Genomic DNA, 12,381 nt, shown 5'->3' on the forward strand with positions numbered 1-12,381 from the left:
GTCTCTCAACTGAGGTTGTTGAGACTATACTCCAGTCCAGAGCTCCCGCCACTAGGAAACAGTACGCCTTGAAGTGGAAACTTTTCGCTTCATGGTGCGGACAGCGACTGCAGGACCCAGTCAACTGCCTAATTGGTACAGTTCTGGAGTTTCTGCAGGAGCGATTCTCCGCAGGGTTATCTCCCTCCACTCTGAAGGTATACGTGGCGGCCTTAGCTGCTTACCACGCCCTTCTGGGTGGTCAATCATTGGGAAGACACCCACTTATCACTCGTTTCCTCCGTGGCACCCTGAGGTACAGCGCACTAAGGTGCCCTCATGGGAACATCTTTCTCCTTGCTATTTCCTCACTAAAAAGGATCGGGGATCTTCAGGCACTTTCTGTTTCGTGCCTGGAATTTGCTCCAGGCATGGTTAGGGCATTCCTTTACCCGAGGGCCGGGTATGTCCCTAAGATGCCCACTTTGTCACCAGGGCCCATAGTACTTCAGGCATTCTGTCCTCCTCCGTTCCAGGAAGTAGGCCAAGAAAGGCTTAATCTGCTCTGTCCAGTTCGAGCACTGGACGCTTACGCACACAGAGCTGCCCCGTGGCGTAAGGCGGATCAGCTGTTTGTTTGTCTTGGTCCGCCAAAGAAAGGATCTCCGGCGACCAAGCAGACCATGAGTAGGTGGGTGGTCGAGGCCATCTCACTAGCTTATGAGTCCTCTGGCCTTCCGTCTCCTATGGGGGTCAGAGCACACTCGACCAGGAGTATGGCGGACTCCAAGGCTTTCAACTTGGGTGTGGCCTTGCAGGACATTTGTGCTGCGGCGGGCTGGTCCTCTCCGCACACTTTTGTCCATTTTTACAACCTAGACCTGGCATCTACCCCAGGGTCCCAAGTTCTCTCTTCGTGATGTGCTCGCAAGATACACATACAGGCAGGGACTTGGTAGTATGGCGCAGTGGGTATCCTCGTTCCCAAAGCGATCTCGACGCAGCTCGAGTTCCTGAAAGGGAACGTCTCTAGGTTACGTATGTAACCATGGTTCCCTGAGAGAACGAGACGCTGCGTCTCTTTGCCATACTCCTGGCATCCCTGCAGGCGCTACTTCATCGAAGCTGGTTTGCGCTCTGCCGGATGCGCTTTTATACTTTCTGGTGCTTACGTCACCCCGCTCGTGACGTTTCACTGCTCCGTTGGACTGATTTGACACGTGCTTCAGAACGCGGTCACTCAAGGGCGTTCCCAAAGCGATCTCGACGCAGCGTCTCGTTCCCTCGGGGAACCATGGTTACATACATAACCTAGAGACGTTTTGCGCTATCAAGGTAGTTGAATGGGTTAAGTCAGCCAATTCTTCTCTTTCAGGTTGGACTCCAGGATTCCAAGGTAAGTTTCCTTCAGGATTTACAGGTAAGTCCTCCTCAGGGTTTACAGGTAAGTTCTCAATAACCTGTAATTCAGGCATTTAATTCGCTAAGCCTGTTCCCAAGGATTGGGCAATGTCCTCCTTCCCAGGTTGTGTCACTTCGGAAGTATGAACAGTGAGAGGCTTGCCTACGACTTCAAATTGGGGTCCTGAATAATAACCTTCCTCTTCTGAATCGGGAGTATCTTCTTCAGGACTTTCATAAATTGCTTTACTGCACGTTCTGAGCCTGGGAACCAAACTTTGTGTCTTGAGTTCACTCACATCAGAGGAAATAGTTCCGCAGGGAAGCAACAAGTCACGGTGTAGCGTTCGAGCAGGCCCTGTTTGAAACTCAGGACATACTTTGTACACAGGTAAATCGCCATAACGGTCTACCACTACATAGACTGTTTCCTCCCATTTGTCAGCAAGTTTATTCTTCCCTCTCAGTCTAACACTTCTCACAAGAACTCTGTCACCTTTGTCCAATTCAGATGCTGTCACATGTTTGTCGTAACGAGTCTTATTTCTCTCAGCCATCCTTTTGGAGTTCTCAACTGCAATGCGGAAACTCTCCTCAAGGCTTGACTTTAGGTTATTTACATGCTGAGAGTGTGTCACATCTGCCTTATCTCTGAGAGGTAATCCAAATGCTAAATCTACTGGAAGCCTGGGTTGTCGCCCGAACATTAACTCGTAAGGGCTAAACCCGGTGGTTTCATTTCTGGTGCAGTTGTATGCGTGTACAAGTGGCTTCACGTACTCCTTCCAGCAGCTTTTCTTCTTGGCCTCCAGGGTTCCAAGCATATTTAACAAAGTTCTATTGAACCTTTCAACGGGATTGCCCCTCGGATGGTATGGGGTTGTTCTGACTTTCCGCACCCCGGCAATATCACACAATTCTTTGATCAAGTGTGATTCAAAATCAGGGCCTTGATCACTGTGAAGGCGTTCAGTATAGCCATAATGACATATGAACTGCTCCCACAGACACTTCGCAACAGTCTTGGCTTTCTGATTTGGGGTCGGAACAGCAAGGGCGTACTTAGTAAAGTGATCAGTTATTACCAACACATCCTTAGTGTTACTGTGGTCCGGCTCGAGTGTAAGAAAGTCCATGCATACCAATTGTAAAGGGCGGTTGGTTGAAATGTTCACGAGTGGTGCAGCTTTTCTGGGTAGAACTTTTCTCCGTATACATCGACCACATGTTCTTATCATATGCTCTATGTCTGAAGCCATTTTAGGCCAATAGAATCGATTCCGCACCAAATCCAAAGTACGGTCGATACCCATATGACCAAGGTCATCGTGCAGATGTTTAAGCACATCAGAATGGTATTCTTCGGGTAAAACCAATTGATACATGACCTTATCAGCCACACTCTTCCTTTGATAGAGGACTCCATCGTGGAACTCCAATCGTTCCCTTTCCCTAAGAAGGTAAGGTAGCCTAGGAAGAGCATCACGGACAGTTCTTGAAGGGGTCTCTCCGGTCTGTATTTGGGTAATGACTTCTCTAATACAGGGATCGCCCAGTTGTGTTCTTTGGATTTCTGAAGGAAATAGATGGGGGATAGTTGGTAGTCCTCCACACTGATCTTCTTGCAAATAAACATCAGGCACTGCAGCTGTCTGCATTGTCAGGGAACTGATAAAAGCAGCAGGTAAGTCATGTGAATACTCAGACCATTGAGTAAGACGACTGTCGCAAATGGCTTTTACTACCTCACTACTGATCTCTTACCTTTCAGCTTCTGCAGTGAGCCGTTCAGCAAAGGTAAGTATTTGGTTTTCCTCATTGTCAGATATATCATCTATAGGGAGTTCTGAATGAGGTCGCCGAGACAACCCGTCGGCATCAACATTCTGTTTCCCACACCTGTACTAGAGTTTGAAATCGTAAGTAGAAAACGCTGCTAACCACCTATAACCAGCTGCATCTAGCTTGGCAGTGGAAAGAACGTAGGTTAAGGGGTTACTATCTGTCACTACCATGAAAGTACTGCCATAAAGGAAGTCGTGGAACTTCTCCGTGACCGCGCACTTTAATGCTAGAAATTCTAGTTTATGGGCAGGATACTTGGATTCGCTAGACAAAAGTCCCCGACTCGCATAAGCAATAACCCTAACTTGCCCATCCTGCTCTTGGTATAGGGCGGCACCTAATCCTGACGTGCTTGCGTCCGTGTGCAGAATATACGGTAACTTGGGGTCAGCGAATGCTAATATGGGGGCAGTAGTGAGTTCCTCAATGATTTGATCAAATGCCCTTTGGCAAGCTGTTGTCCACCTACTGTTGAAGAAATCCTTTGGATTTCGATAATGTCCATTGTTTCTCGACTTAATACCCTGACGAGTAGAAGGATATCCCGAAGTTAAGTCATTCAAGGGCTTGATCTTTTTGGAAAAATCCTTGACGAAGCGACGGTAATAACCAACGAATCCTAGGAAGGACCGAAGTTCTTTTAAATTCCTAGGAACTGGCCAGGTTTTGACCGCTGCTACCTTGTCGGGGTCTGTCTGCACTCCCTGGTCGGACACTATATGTCCAAGATACCTGACTGAGGTCTGTGCAAAGGTGCATTTTTCTGGGGCAAGTTTCAAACCGTATTCTTTGAGCCTCTTTAAGACCCTCAGTAGCCTTTCCTCGTGTTCTTCCAAATCCTCGGAAAACACAATTATGTCATCTATAAAAACAAGAACTTCACGGAGATTGATATCTGCCATACACTTCTCCATGATTCTCTGAAAGGTGCTGGGTGCATTAGTGACACCTTGAGGCATACGGTTGAACTCGTAGAACCCCACAGGACACACAAACGCAGTCTTTGCTTTGTCCTTCTCCTTAACCTCAATTTGGTAGAAACCAGACTTCAAGTCGAGTACTGAGAACCACTTGGATCCTACCAAAGCCATAAAAGTGTCCTCCAATTTTGGAAGCGCATAAGCATATTTTATGGTTCGTTGGTTTAATTTCCGATAATCTATACATAACCTAATGTCGCCACTCTTTTTCCTCACAACAACAATTGGTGAGGAATATGGAGACATTGATTCTCGTATGACCCCTGCGTTAAGCAATTCCTGCAGATGTTTCTTTACGGCCTCCATGTCTTCCGGGTGTATAGGCCTTGGCCGATGTTTGAATGGTGTCTCGTCCATGAGGTTAATTTTATGTTTAACCCTATCAGTGCGCCCAAAATCTTGAAGATGTAAGGAAAAGACTTCTGGCATCTCCCTTAACTGTGCAATAAGCCTGGCTTTCCATTCTGGTGGAATGAGCGAATTGCCAAAGTTGAACTCAAGAGAGGACTTTGTAGTGTCCCCAAGGGTAACTACAGATGTCTTAACAATCAAGCCACCAGGTAGAGAAGAGGAGGATGGATGTTCGATGACTACCCATTTGTCAGGGTACGCTCCTTGAACGGAAGCTGTCCCACAAAGAACTGTGCTTTGACCAGCTGGGATTGTTTGAGTTTGCTTCTCAGGTAAGCGCACTAGCCCAACATTTCCTTCCACACCTTGTTTTTGGCGTAACTCTAGGATCTTAAGGACCTGCTTATACCCATAAGAGGGTGAAAAGTAACGGGGTTTGTGTTGTGAAAAATCCTTGTATAACTCGTCCAAGGTATTTGTGCCAATCAATATAGACGGCTGAAAGGTAGAAGGAAGATCAGGGACAACAAGAGCTAAGGTAGGCACCTCCATACTGACTCCAACAAAATCTCTGGGGAAGATGATGTTAACTTCAACGTAACCAAGGTAGGGAACGTTTTGACCATTGGCACTCTCAACTTAAAGCAAATTGTCTAAGGAGTGAATTTGTTGGTCACCAAGATTTCGGTTGCAGAAAGACTGTGTGATGGTGGAGACTTGTGAACCCGTGTCGAGCAAACAGTCACACGTCATTCCTGCTATGTCTACCTGGGTGGTGCATCTAGTTCCAATTAACCCTCTGGGTATGACTGACTGCCGTGAGTTCACCCGTGCTCGTGACGTCAACACTTTATATGGTTTGGGACACTCTGAATAAATCTCAGTTCCTCCTTGCCCCGCAGCAGGAACTGCTGTTAGTTTAACCGTGGCTTGGGGCTGCCATACTGCAAATCCCATTAATTTTGCCGCTTCGTGAGTTGGTCTCTTTTTTCTGCCACTAATGTGGGATTAGGATCATTTGAACAAGAGCTGGCAATATGTCCTTCCTCTCCACACCTAAAGCAGTAGCCCGGTTTAGGTCTAGCTGGTTGTGATTTGTCCAAAGCTTTATCTTTTCCTCTGGGACTACCTGCGTTCTGTTTACTCACGGATTTGTTGGCACTTGTCGTAGAATTTGATTTGTCTTTAGACTGTTTTGAAGTTAGTACTGCAAGCTACTTTTGGAGCTCTGTTATTTGACTTGCCAATTGAGCAGTAACAGAATGCAACTGAGTCACATCATCTCCAAAAGCTGTCTGAGATCGTACTACAACATGCTGCTTAGAACTTCCCAAGTGTTGTTTCATCCGCAAACTTTTTGAAGCGTGTTTGTTCTCCTCAACACGTAACATTGTCATTAGCTCAGCAAAGGACGGAGGTGAGACCTTTTTCTGTTCTAATTGCAACTCTAAAAGCAAGGAGCTTTCCCAGCATCCTCTGCAAAACTGTTTAAGCAGATGCTTATTGATCTCTGAGTTAAGCACTCCACCCCGTCGCATGGTGGTCTGTAATGCCACGTGTAGTCGCTGTAAATAAGCAGACGGCTTCTCACCAGGCTTCTGAAATGTGTTCAGAAATTTGGCGAATAATTCATCACCATCTTCGATGGGTGCAAAAGCAGAATCGAGAAGCTGAATGTAAGCTGAAGGCAATGCTGTAGAACTAAGGGATTTTTCAATGTCTGCTGCTGGGGATAGGAGACTCTGCGTACACAGATTCTGCGTACTCGGTGGAAATCGGAGACCGTTGGGTCTTGAAGGAGGAGTTCAGCGCTGGCGCTCCAAGTTTCGTAGTCAACCTCATTCGGTGGGCGGGGAGTTCGCCCAGAGAAAGCACGAAGTCTCAAAGGCGAGTTCCCAGATATCGCAAAGTCACTAGTGCGTACAAGATGCTCCACTACAACTTTTTGTACTGCAGGTGGATTTAAGTCACTGACGGTGAGTGATGGGGATTCTGGGCATGTTGCTGCAGCTACTGGTGGAACAGTGTAAGGTCGTGCAGCATTTGTTGGCACCTGAGACTGCCTAAAAGTGGAATCGGTTTGGGGCAGGTCCGCCGGATGAGCAGGTAAAGTGTCGCCAGCTTCGACAAGGGTGGGCTCAGAACATGGTTTTGGCACAACCGCCTCATGAATATGAACCAACACGCCCCTCAGAACATCCTCAAAACTTTCCCCACTACGGCCTGCCAGAGCTTCCAGCTCACTGAGGTAAGTTTGGGTTGTGATCTTTCCCAGCCTCTGAACATAAATATCTGACAGGGCTTTTACATGGAAAGAGACATCAGGATTATTTTGTGCTTGTTGGACATAGGGAAGCACTGTCCGTAGGGTTTGCACCGCTAGTCCTGAGTTGAATTCAACTATTAAAGACTTCTCTGTCTCTAAGCTAGGATCACTGACTGGGATTGTTCTATTAATTGACCCGTACTGTTTCACATAGTCCAATATTTCCTCATCCATTTCCGTTCCGGTTATGCCATTTATTAAAATAGCATTTGGGACTTTCACACATTCTTTTTCTACAACCTCCATCTTGTTCTATTTGTTGTTGTTTTTAGTTTTCTCAAAGCGAGAACTATAAATCACTTATAGTAAATATGTGTGTGGTTCCCTTTGCCTCTCCTGGCTGGCTCGCCACAAATGAGTGTAACCCCCGTTAGGCGATTTAAGCAGAGGGGTTAACTCACAAAGGGAATAAACAATAACTCACTAGGTCTTAAATGATTATTGCAGGTACACTGTAAGTCAATCAGAATCTAATCAGAAGACGCAAGAATTCAAAAGAGGCAAGGCACACACACACACACACACATATGATGTTAATGAGCTTATTTATATAGGGTAGAATGATTTTTAGGGGAATTGACAGGATACACGGTTGAATATGTCGATGACACTACATAAAGGCAAAAACAAGTAAATAAACCAAAAGAAATGCAAACTGAAATAAATGTATCAATCAGCTTTAAAATCTGACTTCCAACCAAATAAAATAACCAAAATGAATTGAAATTAAACATTGAATTTAAACACAGGAAATTCTTTCCTCTAAAATAACTTAAATTGTACTCAAATATTCTATTGGAGGTCTGATACCCTCTTTCTCTTTTTCTTATATACACAACTCAAATATATACTCGAGATCAGCAAATATAAAGTAATAAACCCAAATGTCAGTACTTATATGGAGTCACACATACAAATTCCCACTGTAAACACTTATTTGTACAAAATAAAACTGCATGAATGCGTATCAATGTAGTATCGTACCTCTTATAACGCACAGTTCAAAAGAAAATGTCAGTCTAAATAATAACGAATGATATTCTCCGTCCTCAGTTCCTTATAATCAGTGATCCAGTGCTCGAAAAGAAAATATTAGATACTCCAAACCTTCAAGAATCCAATGAAATATTTTGTTGGAGGCTTAGTGATACAGATGTCCACGGAAACAAAAGATAGATGTTTCTGGTCGATTTACGGTTAGCTCGCCATCTTCACACGATGCACAACTGAAGTGTTGATATCAGTGCAGTCCACAAATTGAAGGATCCAGATTCTAGATTCTAAGATAACAAAACTGGCCTGTGCACACACATAGAATGAAATCCTCAATCAATCCACACTTCACGTACATTTCACTCAACATATACACATATTTACCACTCTGTACATATTTTTCTTATGACAATGTATACATTCACTGAACATTTTTCCCTTCCAAACACATCAATACACCATCGAGTCACAATATTCCAACATGCATACTAAATAGACATTTTTTTAACTCACCGATTCCCTTGTGTATTAATGATATTTCTTGTTTTTTTCAGGTTTCCGATGACGCAACGATGGCCTACTGGATTTCAATGCGGTGACGGTCATACGGATCAACAGGATATAAGTAAGTTCTTTCAAACTTATCAACAAAATATCTGCAAAATAACTTACACAGTTTGTTCTTCGCAGGCGTACTTCAATAAAATCTAATAAATCAAGATTTCATGCAGCTTCTAACTCGCACTTCTCTTCTCTTCTCGTGTTTTCTCTCAGGCGCAGCTTCCTTAAGGGCAGAGTCAGCTTGACCTAATTACACTCAATTGGCTGCTCACCTGCGCAGCACAGACCTAGAGCTCAAAATAAAATTAAAGTTTTACATGTGATCATTTACTTCCCATCTTACATTGTAAGTAACCCATATGGGAAATATATATACATTTAATCTTTTATCCTATTATTTCCTTTTACATTACTTAGTTATTTAGATTAACTGTATTCATAATTGACTCAGACTACAAATGTCTTTGAGCCTGGGTTACATGCTGTTCATTTTTTATATGTAAATCATTTTTAATCAGCAAAGCATCACACAAAAAGCTAAAAAGTACACTTTTAAGTGGTGGACAAAGCCTTGTTATTATATGTTTTGTAAGAGACTCAATTGAGGTCTGTTCCATGACATTTACTGAATAAATAAAACTGAAACAATCCCACATGCATATGAACAAATTTTGTGTAACTTTTGACTTCTATCATTGTTGTAAAGTGTCATGTATTATTGCTATTGAATGATCATTAAAAGACTACTGTATAAGATTATGTCTTAGAGACAAGTGCTCAGAGCTGGATGTTGACCTCACTGTATGTACCGTCACCATCAACAGTGCTTTCATTGCCATCCGAGAGGAATCCGCTGCCAGAGTGCCATGTCCTACACTCCAGTGCTGTAAGTCTCTGCTTTAGGTGCTGTTGAGTCGCTGTGTACTCAGCCAGTAATCGGGCAAACCGAGTCTGTAGTATTTCAAGAGAAGCTTCTAACCTCTCCACTTTCTACTCAACCTGTTCTTCTCCAATTCCACCTGTGTCCAACTCCTCCAGAAGACCCTCCTTCAGCAGGATCTGTCTTCCCCTCTCTTCCAGAGCTTTCTTAGCATCCGGATACTCCATTACAGACTCCATCAGGTCATCCTTTGACAAACAGAAGAGGTCAGAATAGCCAATGCTGCGGATGTTAGCGTAAATAATTAAAAAATATATGTCCTGCAAATTTTAGCCACAAATGTGACTATTTCCTGAGAATGACCATGCATCATATGAATAGAAATAATAATACAAATATCCAAATATAACTCTTAGCAACATAAATTTCACAGATTTTCATCTTAACTTGTAGGAGGAACTGAATACAGCACTGACATCTTTACAAAACAAGCTCAAACATGTAGAAAAAATGAAAGCAAAGTGTGATAAAACAGTTCAACACATCAAGGTGAGGATATTGAGAGTCAAACATTCACAGAGTTTATGATGGACATTATTGGAGTGAGTGTTAATGCAGAGCTGACTGAAGTGAATGTGATGCGATTTCAGTCTCAAGCTGAGCACACAGAGCATCAGATTAAAGAGGAGTTTGAGAAGCTTCATCAGTTTCTCAGAGATGAAGAAGAAGCTACAATCACTGCACTGAGGGAGGAAGAGGAGCAGAAGCAGCAGATGATGAAGGAGAAGCTGGAGGAGATGAACAGACACATCTCAGCTCTTTCACACACAATCAAAGACACGGAGGAGATGATGAAAGCCAGCGATGCCTGGTTTCTGAAGGCGACAACTGAATTTAGCTTCATTGTTTGTGCACAAAACAACTCACCAATTACCCAACCAATGATCAAACTCTTAATTTGTATAGAGAGAAAATGAACTGTTATGAGTGCTTGATGATATATTAAAATGTCTTTCAAACTCTATATTTTCCAGGACTTTAGCATCACGATGGAAAGGTAAGTTGAGCTGCTGGTGTTTCTTCTCTCAGTGGATCTGAACTCAAATCCACTGCAGTTCTGACTCCTGAATGTTCTTCCAGAGTCCAGATCTCACAGCCGGATCCACAGATGACTTCTGGAGCTTTGATTCATGTGTCACATTACTTGAGTAACCTGCGGTTCAGAGTCTGGAGGAAGATGCAGGAAACTCTCCAACACAGTGAGTCTCTAGAAAGTCTGAAAGCAGTACAAACGATTAAATACTGCAGATATAAACAAAGACAGACTGATTAACATGCATGATAAAAATAAATAAATACATAAATGTAATAATCACTTGAAATTCTATGGAGTTCAAGTGAATCTGAATTGTATTTCATAAGATCATCGGATCATACTGCAAACTCATAATGACTACAAAACAGTATATTCCTTGTGGTGTTTGTTTATGTATTAGGTTTACATTTCTAATACCATCATATTTCATCCTCAAATCTGGTTTTATTCTCTTCGCAGCTCTGTTGACTCTAGATCCAAACACAGCACATCCTCGGCTCACACTCTCTTCTGATTTGACCAGTGTGTCGGACAGTGATTTACGTCAAAATCTTCCTGATAATCCAGAGAGGTTTGACTGGTATGGATGTGTTCTGGGTTCTGAGGGCTTTAACTCAGGAACACACTGCTGGGATGTGGAGGTTGGAGACAATACATTCTGGAGTGTTGGAATCACCACAGCATCAAACCAAAGGAAGGGAGACGTTTTCTTTAACACTAATGTCTGGCTTGTGCGGTACAAGGACAGCAGATACAGCTCAAAATCCCCAGATCAACGCTTGACTGACTTCACTGTTAAAAAGAAGCTGCAGCGTGTGAGAGTTCAGCTGGACTGTGACAGAGGAAAGGTGTCCTTCTCTGATCCTCTAACTAACATCTGTCTCTGCTCATTCACAACAACCTTCACAGAAACTGTCTTTCCATTCTTATATAACTACTGCAAAACATCCCCTCTGAGGATCTTACCAGTTAAACTGATTGTAACAACAGAAAATCACAGTTAAATCTCATTCTGCTTTTAGATAAATTAAGGTACAAGAATTTGTTGTTTTCATTGTTTTGCATTTTATGGTTCAATAACAACACTGTAATCAAAAGAAAAGAGTGCTCATTCAGTGATAAAAAAATCTACTCAAACTGTCGTTCAAGCTACTCTAAAACATTTTTCACATTTCTTATGGATTGCTTATTGTTTTTTATCGAACAAGAAAAAAATTTAGGGCAGGTCTTGGTTCTATTCATCTGTTGTTGACTGGATTTTGATAGATTTTTGGATTTGATTGATTTTGATTGGAGTTACACTCAAATATGAATATGATCTTGAATTTCCCTTGCGGTAATTGAGTGGCTCAATAGCGCGGTATTACCGCCATAAATATACACAAACACACACACACACACACACACACATATATATATATATATATATATATACGCTCACCTGAAAGTTATAACACACAGTATATAACACCTACTCAGATCCTGCTCAAGTCGCTGAGTATTGTTCTGCGTTTATCACTCTCCTAGTGATAGCTGCTTTACGGAGCCATTCCGAGTTTTCTGAGTGAAAGTCTAGTTTATTCCTGTTTATTGCCTTAGCCATTCGTGTCTGTATGATCTCTGCCTGCCCTGAAGTATATCGCCTGTCTTGGATTACCCCTCTCGTCTCGCTCTGTTCCTCTTGCCTGTGTTGACCATGTCTTTAAATAAAGCCTTGCAGATGGATCCACATGTCTCTCGACTCGTCAGCTCTGTAACAGAATACAGAGTTTTCTGTGATGGCATTAATCAACCTTTAAGGTCTAAGCTTAGACGCGAAGGTCCGCGTTCGTCACTCAGTCAGTTTCTGGACTATGCTCTGTTGACTGTTCGTTCATCGTTCACTGTGGGTGTCGTGGAGGAACGCGACCCCGCACTCACTCGTATAATGGCGGCCGCACTAGAGCACGCTCACAAAATGGCGGCAACA

General features: G+C 43.1%; 1 protein-coding gene and 1 long non-coding RNA gene across 2 annotated transcripts in view; one reads left to right on the forward strand and one right to left on the reverse strand.

Annotated features, from left to right (window-relative positions):
* Positions 1-553, reverse strand: part of LOC107671047 (uncharacterized) — a 12,972-nt gene extending 12,419 nt beyond the window's left edge. Inside the window, exon 1 of the long non-coding RNA XR_001632154.1 lies at positions 327-553. This is a non-coding gene — a long non-coding RNA (uncharacterized LOC107671047). The remainder of the gene's footprint in view (positions 1-326) is intronic.
* The window catches only part of LOC107671046 (nuclear factor 7, brain-like), a 24,930-nt gene extending 13,440 nt beyond the window's left edge, over positions 1-11,490 (forward strand). The window contains exon 6 of the mRNA XM_016463892.1: positions 10,872-11,490. Within this exon, the coding sequence (XP_016319378.1) occupies positions 10,872-11,416 (545 nt within the window). The 3' untranslated portion in view covers positions 11,417-11,490. The remainder of the gene's footprint in view (positions 1-10,871) is intronic.
* The last annotated feature ends 891 nt before the right edge of the window (positions 11,491-12,381 follow it).

The sequence above is a fragment of the Sinocyclocheilus anshuiensis genome, unplaced genomic scaffold, assembly GCF_001515605.1.
Source record: "Sinocyclocheilus anshuiensis isolate Anshui unplaced genomic scaffold, SAMN03320099.WGS_v1.1 scaffold2884, whole genome shotgun sequence".
In the NCBI taxonomy this organism is placed as follows: Eukaryota; Metazoa; Chordata; class Actinopteri; order Cypriniformes; family Cyprinidae; genus Sinocyclocheilus; species Sinocyclocheilus anshuiensis.